Source organism: Phascolarctos cinereus, unplaced genomic scaffold, assembly GCF_003287225.1.
Source record: "Phascolarctos cinereus isolate Bilbo 61053 unplaced genomic scaffold, phaCin_HiC Scaffold_1;HRSCAF=81, whole genome shotgun sequence".
Lineage (NCBI taxonomy): Eukaryota > Metazoa > Chordata > Mammalia > Diprotodontia > Phascolarctidae > Phascolarctos > Phascolarctos cinereus.
In genome coordinates this window covers 198,184,885-198,204,966 of record NW_027555514.1, presented here as the reverse complement: position 1 = coordinate 198,204,966, position 20,082 = coordinate 198,184,885, and the positions used below count along the sequence as shown (strand labels likewise).

Below are 20,082 nucleotides of genomic sequence, written 5' to 3'. Positions count from 1 at the left end.
TACAGATTTACTTCAAAGATGGTGCACGTTCATAGTAATTTTGTGACTGAAAGTGTAATTATAAAATGGCTTGTGCTTATGCCTGCAGAGCTGAAAGAGCCTTGCCCTGGGCAAGGTCCTTCTCTCCAGTGTGGTTCCCTTTTTGTCCTCAAGCCGCAATCAAAGGAATACAGGGCAACATTAAGGACCAAGTCAACTACAGGTGAAAAATCATATTAAAAAATCATACAATTAAATTTAAATTAAATCAAGTTTATGCAATAATTATAGTTGATAGGTTTTATATAATTCATAAACATAATTAAAGTAATTAAAAATAATATTAAATCTGGAAAATATTCTGCAACAGAATTTTTTTTAAAAACACAACTAAGCAGAAGTAAGGCAGGCAGCAGGACCTGTTTTTCTCTTAGCACTTTGGCTCCTGGATAAGAGCATGCATGATACACAGCCCCACATTCTCTCTGCTGGTCCATTTAATTATCATCTGTCAAGGTCTCGAAGATGAGAAAGGCATATACTGCAGACACCGTGTGCCACAGGTGCTCCTCTCCTCTCCTCTCCTCTCCTCATACACTCCCAAGAGCTTTTGCAAACTCTGGACTTTGTGAAAAACCTTCCTCCCTCCCACCCGAGGGCTGATCTCACCTTAGCTGTCTTTTCCCAACCTGGGAAGAACTACAACTCCAGGCTCTCTGGCCCGCCGGTGGTGGTTAAATTCAAGATGTGATATATTTAACACAGTGTCAGTTTTATATAGAAATTCACTATCCTACATTGATACGTAATTGTGTATTTCTACCCCCAAAAAGTCTCTCTAACGCCATACTGGGTAGCATGAGAAGGGAATTAGGATAATACACTTCGTCTCCCCTCCCTATATAGTGCTCACCCTCACCCACAAACCCCACTCCTCTCTATACTTACGCTTCTAGGTGCATAAGTACCAAGTCCCAGCACCGGGATGGTATTCCCGTCATTCATTGTTACCCTATGAGATTTGGAAAGAGCCATTTCTTTTCACCTCACAGATCAGGTCAGTTCTGTGCAAAATCAGAAAACTCCCACGCTGTGGCAAAGACTAAGCCTGAAGCCCTGGTTATTTATATTTATACTCTATTGCCCAATGAAGTTCAGACGGAGCGGCATGGTTTTTGAAGTTGCATGGGGTGGAGTGGGGAGGAACAGCAAGCCACGAATCACGTCTCTACAGCTTCCCCCAGAGCGTAGCAGCATTGAAGTGTTAAAGTAAGTAAACAAAGTCTCCGTTTGACTTAAATTTGATTGCTATCCTCTTTTCCGGTAGTTCTTCCTAAAGAATAGTGTGGTCTGAGTGGAAGGACTGGGGAAGGAAGGGCAGGGTTGGAGGAGGGAAAAAGGAGGTGGGGAGGAAGAGATCACAAGGAGGGAGGAGAGCGATGGAAAGCGAGAAGGGAGAGGAAAGCTAAGAAGGTGAACTGATTTAGGCAGTCTTTTTGACCCTTTCGCCAAGGAGGCAATAAACACTGAGTTTGAAAGGAAGCAATGTCCCCAAAGGAAAGTAAAACTGTCCAGGAAAGAGAATGAGTTCTCCAGGCATGTATATTGATAGCTTTATCTGCCTTGGCTTGCCAGAATCTCCTTGTGGTTAGATATTGGGTTAAAGGAATTAATTTTTTTTATTATTTGTGCTTTTAAATAGATTTTATCTGTTATTCTAGTCATAGTAATATTATCACTGAAAATGTTTATTTTGTTCTTTACCTTTGATGCTTTTGAGTTTTGAGCTGAATTCAGCTCAGCATTTCTTAATATTTTTGGAAGATTTTCTTTACTTCTTATTATAATGTTTGGTGTATCTTTTTAAAATATTTGCACTGGTTCTACAGCTTGATTTTTTTTTAAATCTAGTTTCTAATTTGTTTCCTTTTACATTGATTTAATTTCTCTTTCAGGTTGATTTACAAGATTCACATCACAAATAGTATTTAAAACAAAGTGCACAATTTTGTAGCCCTTTGAGCATAGTTCCAAATTGCTCTCCAGAATGGTTGGATCAGTCCACAATGCATTAGTTTTCCAGTTTTCCCACATCTTCTCCAACATTCATCACTTTCCTGTTTTGTCATGTTAGCCAATCTGATAGGTGTGACATGGTACCTCAGAGTCATTTTGATTTGCATTTCTCTGATCGATAGTGATTTAGAGCATTTTTTTCACATGACTATATACATCTTTAATTTCTTCATCTGAAAACTGCCTATTCATGTCCTTTGACCACTTATCAATCGGGGAATGACTTGTATTCTTATAAATTTGACTCAATTCTCTATATATTTCAGAAATGAGGTCTTTATGAGAGACACTGGCTGTAAAAATTGTTTCCCAGCTTTTTGCTTCTCTTCTAATCTTGGTTGCATTGGCTTTCTTTGTGCAAAGACTTTTCAATTTAATGTAATCAAAATCATCCATTTTGCATTTCATAATGTTCTCTATGTCTTGTTTGGTCATAAATTCTTCCTCCTCCATAGATTTGATAGATAAACTATTGCTTGCTCTCCTGGTGTGCTTATAGTATCAGTCTTTATATCTAAATCATGTACCCATTTTGACTTTATTTTGGTATATGGTGTATGGCTAGTTTCTGCCATACTCTTTTCCAGTTTTCCGAGCAGTTTTTGTTAAATAGTGAGTTCTTATCTCAGAAGCGGGAGTCTTTGGATTTATCAAATAGTAGATTACCATAGTCATTGATTACTGTGTCTTGTGTACCTAACCTATTCCACCATTCCACCACTCTATTTCTTAGCCAGTACCAAGTCATTTTGACAATTATTGCTTTATAATACAATTTAAGATCTCATACGGCTAGGTCACCTTCCCTTGCATTTCTTTTCATTAATTCCCTTGATATTCTGGACCTTTTGTTCTCCCAGATGAATTGTGTTTTTTTCTAGCTCTACAAAATAATTTTTGGTAGTTTGATTGGTATGGCACTGAATAAGTAAATTAATTTGGGTAAGATTGTCATTTTTATTATATTCTACCCATGAGCAACTGATATTTTCCCTATTTAGATCTGACTTTATTTGTGTGAAAAGTGTTTTATAATTGTGTTCATATAGTTCCTGAGTTTGTTTTGGCAGGGAGACTCCCAAATCTTTTATAATGTCTACAGTAACTTCAAATGGAATTTCTCTATCTCTTGCTTTTGGGTTTTGTTAGTAATATATAGAAATCCCAATGATTTATGTGGGCTTATTTTATATCCTACAACTTTGCTAAAGTTGTTTATTATTTCAAGTAGTTTTTTACTTGATTCTGTAGGATTCTTTAAGTATACCATCATATCATCTGCAAAGAATGATAGCTTTGTTTCTTTTTTGCCTATTCTGATTCCTTCAATTTCTTTTTCTTCTCTTACTGCTAAAGTTAACATTTCTCGTACAATATTGAATAACAGTGGTGATAATAGACATCCTTGTTTTGCCCCTGATCTTATTAGAAACGCTTCTAGCTTATCCCCATTACATATAATGCTTGCTGATGGTTTTTGATACATGCTACTTATTATTTTAAGTGTATTATACTCATAACAAGTTACTGTAATCTCTTTGCTAATATTTTATTTAAAATTTTTGCATCTATATACATTAGGGAAATTGGTCTATAATCTTTCTCTGTTTTGGCTCTTCCCAGTTTAGGTTATCAGCACCATATTTGTATCACAAAAATAATTTGGTAGGACTCCTTCTTCATCTGTTTCCCCAAAGTTTACATAGTATTGGAATTCATTGTTCTTTACATGTTTTATAGAATTCACTTGTAAATCCATCTGGCCCTGGAGATTTTTTCTTAGGGAGTTCATTGATGGCTTGTTCAACTTCTTTTTCTGAAATGGGGCTACTTAGGTATTTTATTTCCTCTTCTGTTAATCTGGGCAATTTATATTTTTGTAAATATCCAACCATTTCACTAAGATTGTCAAATGTATTGACATACAGTTGGGCAAAATAGCTCCTAATTATTGTTTTAATTTCCTCTTCATTGGTGGTGAATTTACCCTTTTCATTTTTGATGCTGGTAATTTGGCTTTCTTCTTTCTTTTTTGTTTTAATCAGATTAACCAAAAATTTATCTATTTTATTAGTTTTTTCCCATAAAACCAGCTCTTAGTTTTATTAGTTCAATAATTTTCTTAATTTCAATTTTATTAATCTCTCCTTTGGTTTTCAGAATTTCTAATTTGGTATTTAGTTGGGGATTTTAATTTGTTCTTTTTCTAGCTTTTTTTAGTTGCATGCCTAATTCATTGATCTCTTCCTCCTCTATTTTATTCATGTAAGCATTGAAACATGTAAAAGTTCCCCTAAGAACCACTTTCATTGCATTCCATAAGTTTAGGTATGTTGTCTCATTATTGTCATTCTCTTGGATGAAGCTATTGTTTCTATGATTTGTTGTTTGACCCACTCATTCCTTAGGATTAGATTATTTAGTTTTCAATTAATTTTAGTCCATCTTTCCATGGCCCTTTATTACATGTAATTTTTATTGCATCATGATCTGAAAAGGATGCATTTAATATTTCTGCCTTTCTACAATGGATTGTGAGGGTTTTATGCCCTAATACATGGTCAATTTTTGTGTAGGTGCCATGTACCACTGAGAAAAAGGTATATTCCTTTCTATCCCAATTGAATTTTCTCCAGAGGTCTAACATTATCTAACTTTTCTAAAACTCTATTCACCTCCTTAACTTCTTCATTGTTTTATTCTGTGGTTAGATTTATCTAGTTCTGAAAGGGGGAGGTTGAGGTCCCCCACTAGTATAGTTTCACTGTCTGTTTCTTCGTGTAACTCCCTTAACTTCTCCTCTAAGAATTTGAATGCTATACCACTTGATGCATATATGTTTAGTAATGATATTACTTCATTGTCCATGGTACTTTTTAGCAGGATGTAGCTTCCTTCCTTATGTCTTTTAATTAGATCTATTTTGTTTTTGCTTTCTCTGAGATCAAGATTGCTAACCTTGCTTTTTTTACTTCATCTGAAGCATAATATATTCGACTCCAGCCTTTTACCTTTACTCAGTGTGTATCCCTCTGCTTCAAATGTGTTTCTTGTAAACAATATATTGTAGGATTATGGTTTTCAATACACTCTGCTATCCACTTCTATTTTATGGGAAAGTTCATCCCATTCACATTCATAGTTATGATTGCTAACTGTATCTTTCTCTCCATCCTATTCCTCTCTCCCCCATTTATGCTTTGCTCTCTTTTCTCCTTTTCCCTCTTTGCTGGTATTTTGCTTCTGACCACCCCCTTCCTCAATCTGCCTTTCTATCAGCCCCCTTCCTTTTCTTTCCCTTTCCTCTACTACTTCTTCCCTCCTTTCTATCTGCCCCTTCCCTTTTCTTATGCCTTTCCTCTCCTACTCCCTATAGGGTAAGTTAGATTTCTATACCTGAATATGTTATTCCGTCTTTGTTCCAAATCTGATAAGAGTAAGGTTCATAAATAGTACTTTCAAAACTACCCTGCTTGTCTGTACTTCCTTCTGAACTTTCTTCTCTTTTTTTCAGTACATTTTAAACTGTTACAAGGGTGCTTTTTCTTTTCACACCATTACTGGTAACCTCTTTCTCTCCCTTCCATTGCCCTTCCCCCAATTAAAAACAGAGAAAAAAAGAAAAAAATCTTGTAAAAGGGGCAGCTAGGTGGCATAGTGGATAAATGCTTATTACATAAATTCTCCCTCACCCTCATCCAGTGACTCAGAATTACCTCCAAGTCAACTAAAGGACTCGCTTCCTTCCAGATAAAATAAAACTGGCCATAGTTATCTAGCTGGAAAAACACTTGCAGGAGAGCCAACTCCCTCTTGGCTGAGAAATTCCCCAGCAAACAATACTTGTAATATATACATACATCTGAGTCTAATAAACACGGTACCAAATCACTACAATAAAATTGCACCCTCATTATTTCACTTACCATTACTTTATTAACAATCACGTATTTCTCCACAGTGAATTAATTGAATAATGTAAATTTAGGCACTGTAGCACACAGGTTGACATTAGCGATTTATAGGTCAGTTTTCTAAAATCCCTCAATACCTTGTCTTCAGTCCCTTAGTACTAGAGATTTTGCAAAAACATGGAAAGTCTGGCCACCCTCCAAATGTTTATATTTCCCAACTAAAGCTGCTCCTATATACATTTTTTTAAAACACAAAACACTTTCCAGGGTTGGGGTAGTAGAGAAAATTTTCTAGAAGTCAAGATTGCTGTCTTTGTACTCAGATGTGAAGGGCAGAGAAAGAAGGCCAGTCCAGACCATCCTCAGTATTCGATGTTGAAAGGATAGTCTTTGTGATTTTTAGCACTACAAAAAGAGAAAAAAAAAAGATCCTGGTAAAAATTTAACAAATAAACATCTGAACCAAGTAATGTGTATTGTTTCTTCCTGTTGGCATAAAGTTAATCTTAACCCCACTTAGTGACTTGCACAGGAGTTAATAATGCAGGTGTGGCAGGAGGTGGGGATTTCGCTGATAATAGAGAACCTCCAGGTGAGGAAACCCCCTCTACCCAGCACCTTCTCTGTAATTTAGAATCTCAGAAAGCTGCTTAGAGCAAGGGTTCCCTGCCTGTTTTATAAAACATTTTAAAAATGTAAAAAACATTATTAGTTCATGATGGGGTGCTCATGATGGACCCCTAAAAGGAAAATACCATGTCTTTGGGACCTGAACCCCAAAACCCCTGAACCCAGATCTCTGGTGTTCACCCGTTCCCAGTCAATAATCCTTTTAACTGCCCTTTCACTGGGGATCTCCCACCACTTAACTCCTTTCATTGTAGGGTACCTGGCCCTAGCCCAGGCTACTTGCCACTCCTTAATCCCATCCAGATCTTCCCACAGTCTTTCTGTATAAAATATCAATCTTATCCTCATCAAACGTTCAGATTCTTAAAATCTGGCCCACTTGTAGGGGCATTACAAATAGTGCAGACTCACTAGGAGTCTGCCCCACTTCTACTGGTTTTACAACAAACTTGCTACTTGGATTGAAAAAAGGCTTGAGTGGTTGAATTCTTTGGAGGCAGATCTGTGCCCTGTACCCTTGCATTTTGGGGCTCCTAGCACCCCTAGACCACAATAGTTCAGGCTGTGTGGGACAACGGCCACACTAGAATTAAAAGTTCAGAGGCTGAGGTAGAGATCAGAAAAGATTTTATTCTTTCTCATGAGAAAGGGCACAGCCCTTGTCCCTCAAGCAGCGGCAGCCAGAGAGTACAAAGTCTGTTAGCGAGGAACAAAGTTTTATTGTCCTAACCAGATGCCCCCTCCCCATTCCTGACCTCTTCTTCCTATTGGCTAGGTTTCAGGGCTTACAATCTAAACTGGCTTTCTAAGACCCTTAGTACAATAATATCCTTATTTGGAAATATTTGCCTAGATTGATAACCATTTAGAAGTTCTCCCTAAAAATATAAGTAGGAAGCCCCTGGCGGTTAAGCTAGCAGTCTTTACAATGTTTATCTTGCTAGAGGAATTGGAAGGCAAGTCAGCTCTTGCTTAATGCACAGCAAATGTTTGACTGCTTTGGGGGTACAAAGGGAATTTATGAGTTTTAGTACTGAGGAAACTTCATCTGTCTCACTCAAGGCCAAGCAGAAATAACTCTAATTCCATGTGACAGTTTGCAAAGTATGGTATAGATGGTTACAAAGCACCCCTTGGCATACCTTTTTAGGTTATATATAAACACTCCCACAACCTAAGAAAGATTTGTCATTATTTTCACTGTTGTCATTAATTGGCTCTGTAAGACCACAACATTGATGCTACTGGCAGAACTAGCCCCAGATAAATACTGGTATAAAATTGGCAAGGAGCTGAATAATGCTACAGTGGAGTGTGCTTATAATTCATTACTGAATATTTTAGGAAACTACTTTACTTCTGTGACAATAAAATCTTATGTGGGTTATGCCTCCAATAGCTAAATATTAATATGAATAATTTCACCACCATAAAGCTCTTTAAAAGTTTTTAAAGTATGAAAAGCTTACAAAAAAGGCTAAAAGGCAGCATGGCATATGATAGGGAAAGTACTGGTTTGGAGTCAAGAAGACATGCAAACACTGCCTCAGACACTTACTAGTCAAGTGCCTCAGGCCAAATTAATTAACCTCTTTAGGCAATTCTTCAATATTAATTTATTTACTAAATCAGGCACATCACAGGCCTCCCAACCAGGAATAGAGGAGATCACAGACAATTTTTATTGCATGAAATTCAAAAGTTTTGGGATTAACAAAATTAAGGCAAGTAGGATAAGAATGGAAGTGACTAGAAAAAAACTTTGCAACTATTTTTGGTAACGGTTTGATATCCAAGATATGTAGATAACCAAAGACAAAAGCTAATACCTGTTGTATAAATGGGGGGAAATATCAGCAAACATTTCCAAAGAGAAGAACAATCATAATCACTAATAACAAGCAAAGTGAAAGCTGAGGCTTCACCCCCACAGCTAGCACACTGGCAAAGATGACAAAAAATCGGAAGAATCAATGTTGGAGGGGTTGTGGTAAGAGAACTTATACTAATACATAGTATTTAGGACTGCAAAATGGTCCAACCTTTCTGTAAAGCAATTTGGAATGATTTTTTTTTTAAAAAGAGACAGTTGCCATCAATTCCCATTGCTATGCATGTACCACCAACTCCCAAAGGAATCAATCACAAAAAGAAAGGCCTTATATATTACCAAAATACATATAGAAGCACTTTTTGTAACAGCAATAAACTGGAAACATAGTAGATGCTTATTGACTGGGAAAATCACATATGCAATGACTACGGAATATGGAAAGAACAAGAATAATAGAATAACTGAAGTTAACATTATGAAATTATAATGACCACACTTGGTCCCAAAGAATAGATATAAGAAAAGGTTCCTCTTTTCTTTGCGGAAGTGTTGGCTAAAGATAGGGGAACACTGCAATAATATCAGACTTTTTCTATACTATTGCCTTTGCTAAACTGTTTTTCTCTTTTATAAATTTTTATTATGAGATAACTGTTTGGTGGAAAGTGAGAATAGAAATATTGGAAAATGCAGGTTATACAAGAACAAAAAAAAATGTTAATAATTTTTTTCTTTGGTGGAGGAAGTTTCCATGCCAAGAATTCTCCATGCTGATGAAATCAGAGTTCATCCTGAAAGCACGTCCCAAACAGGTAAACATGTGCCTAAACAGGGTAACGTGGAAGGGCAATAACTCCACAAGCATCCAGAAAACACAAAATCATTTTGTGATCAGCTTTGACTTTTTCAGTGACTCTTCCTCGGACTCTTGTAAATTAAACTAAGTAAATTTACAGGTGAGTTGCTTCTCTACCACCCATTAAATTTGTGCAGGCATTTGACCCAGATTTTTGTCCTTGGTCTCCCTATCTGTTCCTGACATAAAGTTCCTACCTTAGTCCTCAAGTTCTAGACCAAATGTAATCATTTGTGCCAGCCCTACCATGGTTTTTACCTAGGTTTTGCCTTGGTTTTACCATTCTGAAAGGATAAGTGGCCAGAACAACCTTCACCAGGAGGGACAGTGATATACACCTACCATTCTATCTGATCCTGACTGATCTACAGTCAAGGCCACCCACCACTAAAGCATGCTAGCTGAATCCTGCCTCAGGATTGGGTTAGGGTGAATCCCATGATTCTTGACTCTACCTGGAACTGGTAACTGTCCCTGCTGTGACATTTTGTTTCCCCAGAATAGGCTATTATAGATTATCAGAACAGCCTGTCGATGTTATCCCCACCACCACTATCCTCCAAGGCAGCTCAAAAAACCTCAAAGTAGAACCTGAAGGAATATAGCTGTGGACTAAAACATTCTAACTTTTCAAACGGATGAGGATTCATGGGTATTTCATCAGCTATAAACACGTTTAACCCCACTCCATCTACACTGGAAAAGTAAAGTATATTTGCATATCACCTGTTTATACATTTCTGAGATGCATGTTCAGAAAATTGGCAGGAGAGTTTCTGGCAAATCAATGAATTCAATCAATCTTTCATTGTGAGGTACTGAGGTTAAAAAGATGAAAGGGTTTGAATTTCTGACCCGATGGAAAAATACAGCACTCTCCACTGTCCTAACTCTACTAGAGTGATATAACACGCACAATATACACAAAGTACATACATTTGAGGAAGGAAGCATTCATACCTGGGGGGAATTTGGAAAGGCCTTTTGAAGGAGATGGCACCTGAACTGAACCTTGACAGGATCAAGGAGTTCTAAGAAACTAAAGTGAGGAGGGAAAGCATGGCAGACATCTGGATAGCTTGTGCACAGTGACACGGAGGCAAGAGAGAGACAGACATTACAGGTGAGGATAACAAAAAGTTCAGAAGTTTAGAAAGATCAGAAGAAAATTGCCCCTTATTGGTTAAAATGCAGCAGTGCAAGTAATGCTTCTGTCTTTCTAAAATGAAAAACAGGCAGGAAATGCCCCATGTCTGGGCCCTAGGATTTGGCTCAGAAAATGGAAATTAACTTGGAGTAAGCAGTAGCATGCAAAATGCCAATGAATTACCTTGCCTGACATCAGGTCTTTAGGATCTAAGGTAAAATCTCTCCTCTTTGAAGCATTTCAAAGCTGATCCTCAATTTTAATGGCTTTTGTTGTAGCAATGAAACCATTAATATCTTCCTCCCTGCTACAAGCAATCGTGTCCAATGATTATCATTAACAGAGCACACACTGTTTAAAGCAGAAGAAAGGGAAGCTAAACTTACTTCGGAAATTCAGCCAATCGAAGATTCCTATTCAGGCTGAGGAGGGCATCCATGTCTTCTTTTGTGAGTTCAAAATCAAACACCTAGAACCATATGATATCAAAAAATTTATTGCTGAAAAAAGACCGTAGACATAGTAAGCACGGTATAGTGGACAGACTTGAAGTTAGGAAGCCCAGGTTGGAATCTTACTTCAAACACTAGCTGTGTAACCTTAGGCAAGTCGTTCTGTGAGCCTTAGTATCTCATCTATTAATGGGGAAAATAATAGTTATCTTGCCACTGGACTTCTATGACTCTGGAAGCAAAAGTGAAGCTGATGACTTTGGGCCACTCTGCCTCACTTAAATCTAATTCATGCTTAAGGTAGGACATCACCCTTGATGTTAAATGATCCTCTTCAAATGAATGACAGTACATTCCTCAAAGACTTGTTATAAAGATACAATGAAATCATGGATATAAAGGATTTTGGACAACATAAAGTATTAAAGCAATTATTATCATCATTAAAATCACCACCACCACATGGTCCAGACTCCTCATTTTGAAAAATGAGGTGACGAGGGACAGCTAGGTGGCACAGTGAATAGAGCTCCGGCCTTGGAGTCAGGAGGACCTGAGCTCAAATCCAGCCTCAGACACTTAACATTTACTAGCTTAGTAGCTGTGTGACCCTGAGCAAGTCACTTAACCCTGATCGCCTCACCAAAAAAAAAAAAGGCAAAAAAAAATGAGGTGAGGCGTAGAGAGATTAAGTGACAAAGGTAAGTAAGGTGGTAAGCATCAAAGCTAAGACTTGAACCCAATTCTTTTGACTCCAAATCTGGGGCTCTTTGACTACACTACAAATTGCTAAAAGAGGATTTAAAGCCAGAAAATGGAAACTGGTCACAAATGTTTATGAGGTTAGAGTGTAATGAATACAAACTAATGATAACAGTTTAAAGTAAAATAATCCAGAAAACTAGTCCATCCCAATCTGACGACTCCTCTCAGAACCAGCTCCAAAATATTATATATCTAAATACTTAGAAACTTACTTGAATCCTGTTCTATTGCCTTGTAAACTTTTATGGGGAGGGGGGGGAAACACTATCTGCTTTTAGTTGTAGCAGTTTGTGACAACTTTAGGACAAGAATGTGAGTTCTGACCTGACCTGACCTGACCCAATCTAACATTCTATTTTATACAGGATAGAAAAATATTCCACTGCAAAGAATGAGCTTGCATTTTTGCCTTTCACAACCCATGTTACATTGATGGCTGATATCCAAACACTGATCACAAGTAGGGAGTAGTTTCCTCAAAGTCACCATTATATAAACAGTGTCCTAAGAGAATTTTAACATAGCTGCTATTTTGCCTGAGACAGTAACCGGCTGGAGCTTGCAGAATTTAGCAGAGATGTGAAACTTTGGCTCAGCTCAGTGATAAAAGAGTTTCTGTCTCAGCTTTAGTATACCTATTTCATTAAGCTCAGACATCAATTACAGCTTTGACTCTATCTGGTCAGTTCCTGCTCTGTTTTCACAATTCCAGCTTGAGACAGTAACTTTAGCTCCAGTATTTGCTGATCAGTTTGTTAATTTACCTGATGTATATCTTCCCCTTCTTCTATCTAGTCTTTGATGTATACATTTTTACCTTCCCTCTATAAAATTCCTACTATGTCCATCCTGATTTGTCCTATGTAACATTTACAGAAACATTACTCATTTCTAAATTGGTTTTTGTGTAATATGAGACTCTGCTCTGAGCATATAATAAACCAATTATTAAAATGTCTCTGCATGCTGACAAATATGATTGACAGCAGTACTTATCAATAAGTCCCTGGATATTTTTATATCCCCAGTATTTGGGCACAATTTCCCAATCTGAAGACATCAAAAATGCAAATAAAAGTCTACAAAGTGCAGGCTGAGAAATTCTGTCTCCAGGACTTGGGGTCTCAGCCAGTGTCACAAAGTTCCCAGGCTGCACTCTGTCTGTTGGAGAGCTTACAGAGTATCCAAACTACTCTAAAAACTGGAATATTTTACAATGATCATGTTGCCTTATGAGTCCCTATAATGTTCTTTGAATTGGGAGAAGGAAATGATGGTGATAGGTTACTGGAAAGTGATAGATATGAGAAGAAAAAAAGCATCAATAACACATTTTTCAATGCCCAGAAGAAAATGGTAAACAGGGTGGCTTTGTTACTACCTTGTTAGATTTTATATACGTCTTTAAAAGTAAAATATGCACAAAGTTCAATTTCTTTTCCTATTGTTCAGTCATTTGGGGTTTTCTTGGCAAAGATGCTGGAGTGGTTTGCCATTTCCTCATCCAGCTCATTTTACAGATGAGAAAACTGAGGCAGGCAGGGTTAAGTGACTTGTCCAGGGTCACACAGCTACTAAGTGTCTGAGTCCAGATTTGAACTCAGGAAGATGAAGTCTTCTGACTCCAAGCCTGTCACCCTATCCACTGCACCACCTAGCTGCTTCCTTATACCTACCTCCCCCCCACCCCAATCTCTCTCTCTCTCAGCCTCTCTCTCTCTCTCATTTGTTGATGATTATTTTAAAAAAGAAAATTAAAAAGAGAAGGGAAAAGGGAACAGGTAAGGAAATAAGCATTTGTATATCACCTACTATGTGCCAGGCATAGTAATAAGCCCTTTGTAAATTTCATCATATGGTCTTTTCACTAGCTTTGATTTGGCCTAGAAGATGGGGTTGGCACCTCTGAGAAATTGTTAAACCCTGTTTATCTCCCTTTCTTGGGTGAAAGAGTTAGCAGCCTGGGGAAAAAAGAAGCTGCTCCCCCTCAAAAATCTCTCTCCCATTTTGGGAGTGGGGGGTGGGGGTGGGGAAGGGAAGGCATCCAGACCTATGCTTCCATTGATTTGGGGAGCTCCTGGACAGGAAGTTCTACCCATGCTGGTCAGCCAGCTGTTCTGCAGTTTATAGTCTTAGAGCTTCTGAGGTTAAATGACTTGCCCATGGTCACAGGCACACATGCAGTATGTCTCAAAGGAAGTGAACCCAGGGCTTTCTGACAACAATTTGGCTCTCTAGGCACTTAAGCCTATATACAGTCTATCAATTAGATATTCATCTGGGTTAAGAAATTCTTTTTTCTATATCCAATAACTCATTGACCCTGTTAAACTTGTCAATTGTTCACACTCTTACTTTAACCATACAGTGTCTCAATCCCTAATACCTAGTTACTAAACAGTATTGCCACCCAGAAAGAGAGTTTTGAATGGAGGATAAGAGGGAGTAATTTAATACTGTAGGCCTGAAAAGCTGGGAGGGATTTTGAATACATTATTCAAGGGAGGTATGAATGTGCCAGAAACAAAGGTCTGAGACCAAAGAAAGGGCAGCAACAACTCAGTGAAGACAATGCCAAACCCTGGCCTAAGGGGGCAAACTCACAGGTTTGACTAGAGCTACCCAATGCTTTACAGTATCTAACGAATATCTGCAGCTTCCCTCATATAACCAACTCTACCTGACTTGGCTACCCCAGCACTCAGACCATTTCTCCTTTTTCTCTTGCATCTTGGCTTTGGTCACCCCAAATTTCTTATAATGTAACAAAGACCCCATTCACAGGATCACAGACTGAGTTGGAAGAGATTTGAGAGATCTACTTCAAACCTTTTATTTTTACAGGTGAAGAATCTGGCCTGGAGGAGTGAAGTGACTTATTTAGGGTAATAGAGGCAGTAAGTAGCAGAGCCAGGATTTGAACCCAGCTGTTCTGACTACAAATCTGTCCTGTCCACTCCATCCTCCTGTCTCTAGTTCCCTGATCCTGAAGAAATCTAAGGAGATTGCAACTCCCTTTGCACCTTTTGACCTGATGACTCGTGAATTTTTGGCGCAGTCATCAACAAGCCAGCAATACTTACCTGGAAGTTCTCTTTTATTCGACTTGGTGTGACAGACTTAGGGATTACTGCCACATTTCTCTGTATATGAAATCGGATCAAAACCTATGGGAAAAGACCCACATATAGAGATTGTGTGAGTCAGTTAATAACAGTTTTTTCCCAATAAAGAGTATAATCCTGCTTACTTTAATACCTCCCCACTCCCAAAATAATCATTCTAATAGGTAGTTTTTATTATATTATCACCAAAATCTGAAATTAATCAACCAAATTCTCCCACCATGTTATATATGGAAGGTTAGTGAGCCTCAGCTCTCTAGTAATTATGACAGTAGAACAAAATAAATTTCAATAATAAATTCTGCCTTCCAATACACTCTTGTTTATGATATTAAATGCTATAAGGGTTTAATTATTAAATACTATAGGAATTAGTTTGCTGGGGAATGCTACAAATATCTCTGTTTTTATTCCAGTTTTTAGGGAAGGGGTTAAACAAGAAAGTGTTCATGGAACTGGCAACACTATAGATTTTGTGAATCATTGAACATCTTTGTGGGCCATCATCATCATCATTATCATCACCATCGCTACAATCAAGCTTGTTTAATACCTTCCTCATCTCCTGAGGAAATGAATACTCATCTTTTGGAGAAGTTAATATCTAGCAGCAGGAACTTGTGGTGTGTAGAGAAGACCTAGGATAACTGACTGCAGGGGGTAGGTTATTGCATGGTTCTCTCTTCTTAAGGCTGGTTTCAGGCTCAGGGCCAAAGAGTCTTTCAAGCTCTCTCTACATGACCTGGCTCCAAACTGCCTTTCTAACTTCATCTCATACTACTTACCGTCTTCCACATACTTTATTCTCTAGTCAAATTTGACTGGTTACCAACACATGAAAACATCTCATGCTTTCCCTCCTTTGTGCTTTTATTCACGTAATTCCCTACTCCTAGAAAGCCACTATTGTAAATATGATTCACTCTTCAAGATATAGCACAAGTAGCCCCATTTGGATCATTCGGGGAAGGGTACAGAGGGCAATCTATGGAAGAAAGGACTCTGTATCTGTGAGCCCTTTTGGCAACATCTAAGGCAGGGCTAAATGAACCATTCTATTTTGTAGTATTTAATATCATAAAATATCAGGTCCCCAGAAGGGTGAAAGATATTTCTCCTCTCACTATACCAGCTCCCTTTACAACAATCCTGTGTTACCTGTGAGGAGGGCAAATGGCACCTGGCCACTCAGAGTGGACTACAGGGAGCTGAACAAAGTCATCATGCCTGTCCCTACAGCTACTCCTGATTTTGTCAGTGCAGCAGAAAGCTGAATGGTATGGGGCTGTCAATCTTGCCAATGCTTTTTTCTCTATTCCTGTGGCTGAGATTAGTCAGGAACCATTTTGTTTTCACCTAGGAAGGAGTCTAATATACCTTTATTGTTCTCTTCAAGGGCTACCTGAACTTTCCTTCATATTATTATTCACACATTATGCTTGACAGAGACCTGAAAGATGACTCTCTTCCTATAGTGTGCACTAATTAGTGTACACTAATGTACACCACTACATTATTTGCACAATGTTAATGGGGCCAAATGAGGCCTAGATCAGATGGTGGCCTATATATGAGGAACAAAGATAAGAATCAACTTTAAGGAAACCCAAGGTCCACTCAGTCAAGTTTTGAGGAACACAGTGGGTAAGGAAAACCCAGAGGATTCCAGGCACTATTCAGAATAAGTCATTACCCTGGCTTCCCCACAGTCTAAGAAGGAAGCCCAGAGAACCCATATTTCCCTCCTGGTTTTCCTGATGACTCCCATTTACTGATTCATCTGCAAGTATATACCTCTTTCAAATGGGATCCATAATAACCCTGAAATACCTAAAGTAGCCTGTCCAATAGTCTCTGTCCTTGGGCTCTTAGGACCTTGAAAAGCCCATAACTCTAAAGACTTGCCATCATTCACTACATGGATGAGACTAAGACTTGAGACATGGTCTTTCAGAAGGGGGAATTCTGGCTTTTATTCTCCTCCACGTTTTTTTTAATTTTCCCCTTTTTCCCTTAGTAATGCCTATGCTAAAAGGACTATCTAGTAAAAGCTCTATAAGAATTTAAATGATAGAAGGTCCTCTGGAAGATCCTTAAAACCTTGCAACTAATGGGTAGTATGTGATAGGCAGTATGTGATATTTCCCTGATACAACTTCTTTCTATTTATTGCTTTTTTTTTTGTTTTTTTGTTTTTTGCTTTTAGGCAATTGGGGTTAAGTGACTTGCCCAGGGTCACACAGCTAGTAAGTGTCAAGTATTTGGTCTGAGGCCGGATTTGAACTCAGGTCCTCCTGACTTCAGGGCCGGTGCTCTATCTACTGTGCCGCCTAGCTGCCCCAACTTCTTTCCATTTACAACATGGGAAGGTTTTACCTAAAAGAAAACAAAGCTACCTCCAGGGCTTAACTAGTTTCACCTTCCTTAATGTAGCTTCCTTTCTCTTCCTTCAGTCAACATTGGGCAGGCCAGGACAAAGCTGACCCAGGAGCTGATTGGCCCCAGCTTCCTGATCATGTGCAGGAATAAAAAGTCTCAGTCACATGGAGTCTAAGGTTCTCAGATATGGTGGGTATCTAAGACTACACAAGTCACTCTGATCACCTGTCAATCACACACATTTCCAGTAAGGAGACAAGGGGAACCTTGTCCAGAGCAGTTATGTATCACCATATATTTGTCGCATATTCTTGATGTTTTAGGACAAAGTAAACTTCCTTTCATAAATGTTCAGTAACTCATGAGTTACTTTGATCCCAACTGAACCTGAACTAAGAAAGTGCTGATATTGGAGCTATACCTCCAACACATGTACATGTCTTATTTCTTCTAACATACTCTAAGTTCCCTGAAAGCAGAGAGGGACTGGGTCTTATTTATCTTTGGCTCTCCCATAGAGTCTAGTAGAATGCATTTTACATGGAAGGCGCCTTTGCTAAATTTGTTGAATATCATTTAGCAAATATGAGGGAACTTTCCATCCCCATACCTGAGCTTCAGATTTCTTGTATTTTTCGGCAATCTTCTTAATAATGGGTTCACTGAAGGCATCACTAGAGAGAGGCAACAGAATTAAACAGAAGACTGAACGACCAGCCCACCGCTGCTTTCCCCTCATCACCATTCTTCTGGACTCCTGCAGTAGCAGACCTTTCCATAGGCTTCCCTTCTCCCATCTATCCAAATGGCTGCCAACTCAGTTTTATTAAAACAAGGGCCCGACATTGTCACAAAAAGTTTCAGAGGCCATCTCAGGATATAAACTCCTTGTGTCTTATATTTAAAGCCTTCATAATCTGCTTCCTGCCTTTCTAAGCTTACTGTTCATCACCCTACTCCACACACTCTACATTCTCACCACAATGACCTACTAATCCTATGTACACAATAGCCTGTCTCCCACCTTTTTGTTTTTGTAGAGATTATCCTCCAAATCTGGTCTGTACTCTTTACCTCCACCCTGCATAATCCTTAGCTCCTTTCAAAGCTCAGCTCATGTGTCACCTGCCACACAAGTCCACTCTTGAGCTCCCTGATTTCTAGTGCCCCACCCCTGTGGAAATTACTTCACATATAATTTGTATTTTCTCATGTGTGTACATGTTATTTCCCTCAACAGACTGCAAGCTCCGTGACAGCAGAAATGAACAAAGAAGATTTACCTCGAGCCCCCAAGCGGACGATAGGCTGTCACAGAAATACCTTTCGAATGACAATAGTTGATCAGCTTCTCCTGAGTGAGGAACGGGTGGCTCTCTACCTAGAATCAGATTCACAACTCATGTCAAAAAGAAGTCACAAAGACAATATTCTTGGTTGGGTCTGATTATTTCAAAGAATTATATCTTACTTTTATTCATACCTTTTGTTTTTAACATTGTATTTATTTCGGAAAATATACCTCCCCCCAATCCCTTGCAAAAGGTTTCAAAAGAAAGTGGGAAAAAAAGTGGTTAAAAAAAACTAACCAATGTATTGACTGTGTCTGATAGTAAATATAATATGTCACACCCTTAATCTCACAATTACTTCTGCAGTAAAAAGAGGCAGGTCCATCTTCTCACCTCTTCTTTGAGACCAAACTTTGTCATAATAATTAAAGAGTATCAAGTTTAATTTTTTTTCTTTCTGTTTACATTGTTGCAATTCTATATATCATTTTCTTGGTTCTACTTACTTCATTCTGTATCAGTACATGTCTTACAAATATCTCCCAATTTGTTATATTTATCATTTCTTATAGTGTAACATTCTTTTTTTTTTTTTTGGTGAGGCAATTGGATTAAGTGACTTGCCCAGGGTCACACAGCTAGTAAGTATCAAGTGTCTGGTCTGAGACCACATCTGAACTCAGATCCTCCTGACTCCAAGACCGGAGCTCTATCCGCTGCGCCACCTAGCTGCCCCATAATGTAATCTTCTTACAGTGAAATAATACTCCATTACATTCATGCATCAGATTTGTTTAGCCATTCCCCCAATTAATGCTCATCTGCTATAGTCTCAACTTCTTTGATAACACGTAAAGTGCTACTATGAATACTTTAGTGTATACTGAACCCATTCTGCCATCTGCTTGGTATAGATGCCTAGTGACGGGATCTCTGGACATTTTTACCACCACCACCCCTTTTTTTTTAGCATAATTCCAAATTACTTTCCAGAAAGGTTGTACCAATTCACAACTCCACTAACAGTATATTGGTTTGCCTTTCTTTCTGAAGTTTTCTCTAGCATTGCCTGTTTTTACCTTTTGATGCTGCTGCTAGGTTAGCTAGGATTCTGGACGTACCCAAGGATACAATCAGTCAGGCTCTGATCCCTGGAGCCTGACAACATGGGACCAGCACAAACCATCTTCTACCTTCTATCTAGGTTTCCAGACTTGCCCAAAGGCCTAATAGAGCCATACTCTGCTTTAAGCATCATGAGACTAGGCAGGACAAACCATTTCCAGCCTCCTCAATAAATTTCCAAATAGAACACATCACCTGCCACCTTCTCACTTGCTGTCCTACAAATTGAGGGCCATAACGCCACCAAGATTACTACAAATTATACTTCCTGGCTGAAAAAACACTACTTCATTCTTATGACTACCTCAAAGTGGGCTTCCAGGCACCTCTGTGGACAGAGCGACAGCAGGCCTAGCAGTTGAGAACTGTGCCACAACCTTGCAGGATCAACCTTGAATCTTCTTGCCTTTATCAGCATACCTCACTATTTCTCTGCCTGGTTGTTGTTCAGTTGGTTTCAATCATGTCTGACTCTTTCTGACCCCATTCAGGGTTTTTCTTGGCAAGG

At 38.6% G+C, this 20,082-nt stretch overlaps 2 protein-coding genes and 1 long non-coding RNA gene across 8 annotated transcripts in view; 1 reads left to right on the top strand and 2 right to left on the bottom strand.

The window, feature by feature from the left end:
- LOC110218692 (aldo-keto reductase family 1 member C1-like) overlaps positions 1–1,112 on the bottom strand; it is a 48,357-nt gene extending 47,245 nt beyond the window's left edge. For all 5 annotated transcript variants that reach the window (XM_078156252.1, XM_021001531.2, XM_078156243.1 and 2 more), the window contains exon 1: positions 928–1,112. In XM_078156252.1, coding sequence (XP_078012378.1) covers positions 928–1,014 — 87 coding nt within the window. In that variant the 5' untranslated portion in view covers positions 1,015–1,112. The remainder of the gene's footprint in view (positions 1–927) is intronic.
- Positions 1,113–1,161: 49 nt separating this feature from the next.
- LOC110218696 (uncharacterized) lies at positions 1,162–18,894 on the top strand. Of its 2 annotated transcripts, XR_002327383.2 has the most exons (5): positions 1,182–1,248; positions 9,180–9,245; positions 15,195–15,438; positions 17,232–17,346; positions 18,398–18,894. It is a non-coding gene; the product is annotated as an uncharacterized LOC110218696 (long non-coding RNA). The 2 variants fall into 2 exon arrangements; XR_002327384.2 differs by lacking the exon at positions 9,180–9,245 and having other exon boundaries at positions 1,162–1,248.
- Positions 5,969–20,082, bottom strand: part of AKR1E2 (aldo-keto reductase family 1 member E2) — a 33,767-nt gene continuing 19,653 nt past the window's right edge. Inside the window, exons 6-10 of the mRNA XM_021001541.2 lie at positions 18,441–18,538; positions 17,768–17,831; positions 14,737–14,820; positions 10,823–10,905; positions 5,969–6,374 (exon numbers count right to left, since the gene is read on the bottom strand). Of these exons, the coding sequence (XP_020857200.1) occupies positions 6,332–6,374; positions 10,823–10,905; positions 14,737–14,820; positions 17,768–17,831; positions 18,441–18,538 (372 nt within the window). The 3' untranslated portion in view covers positions 5,969–6,331. The remainder of the gene's footprint in view (positions 6,375–10,822; positions 10,906–14,736; positions 14,821–17,767; positions 17,832–18,440; positions 18,539–20,082) is intronic.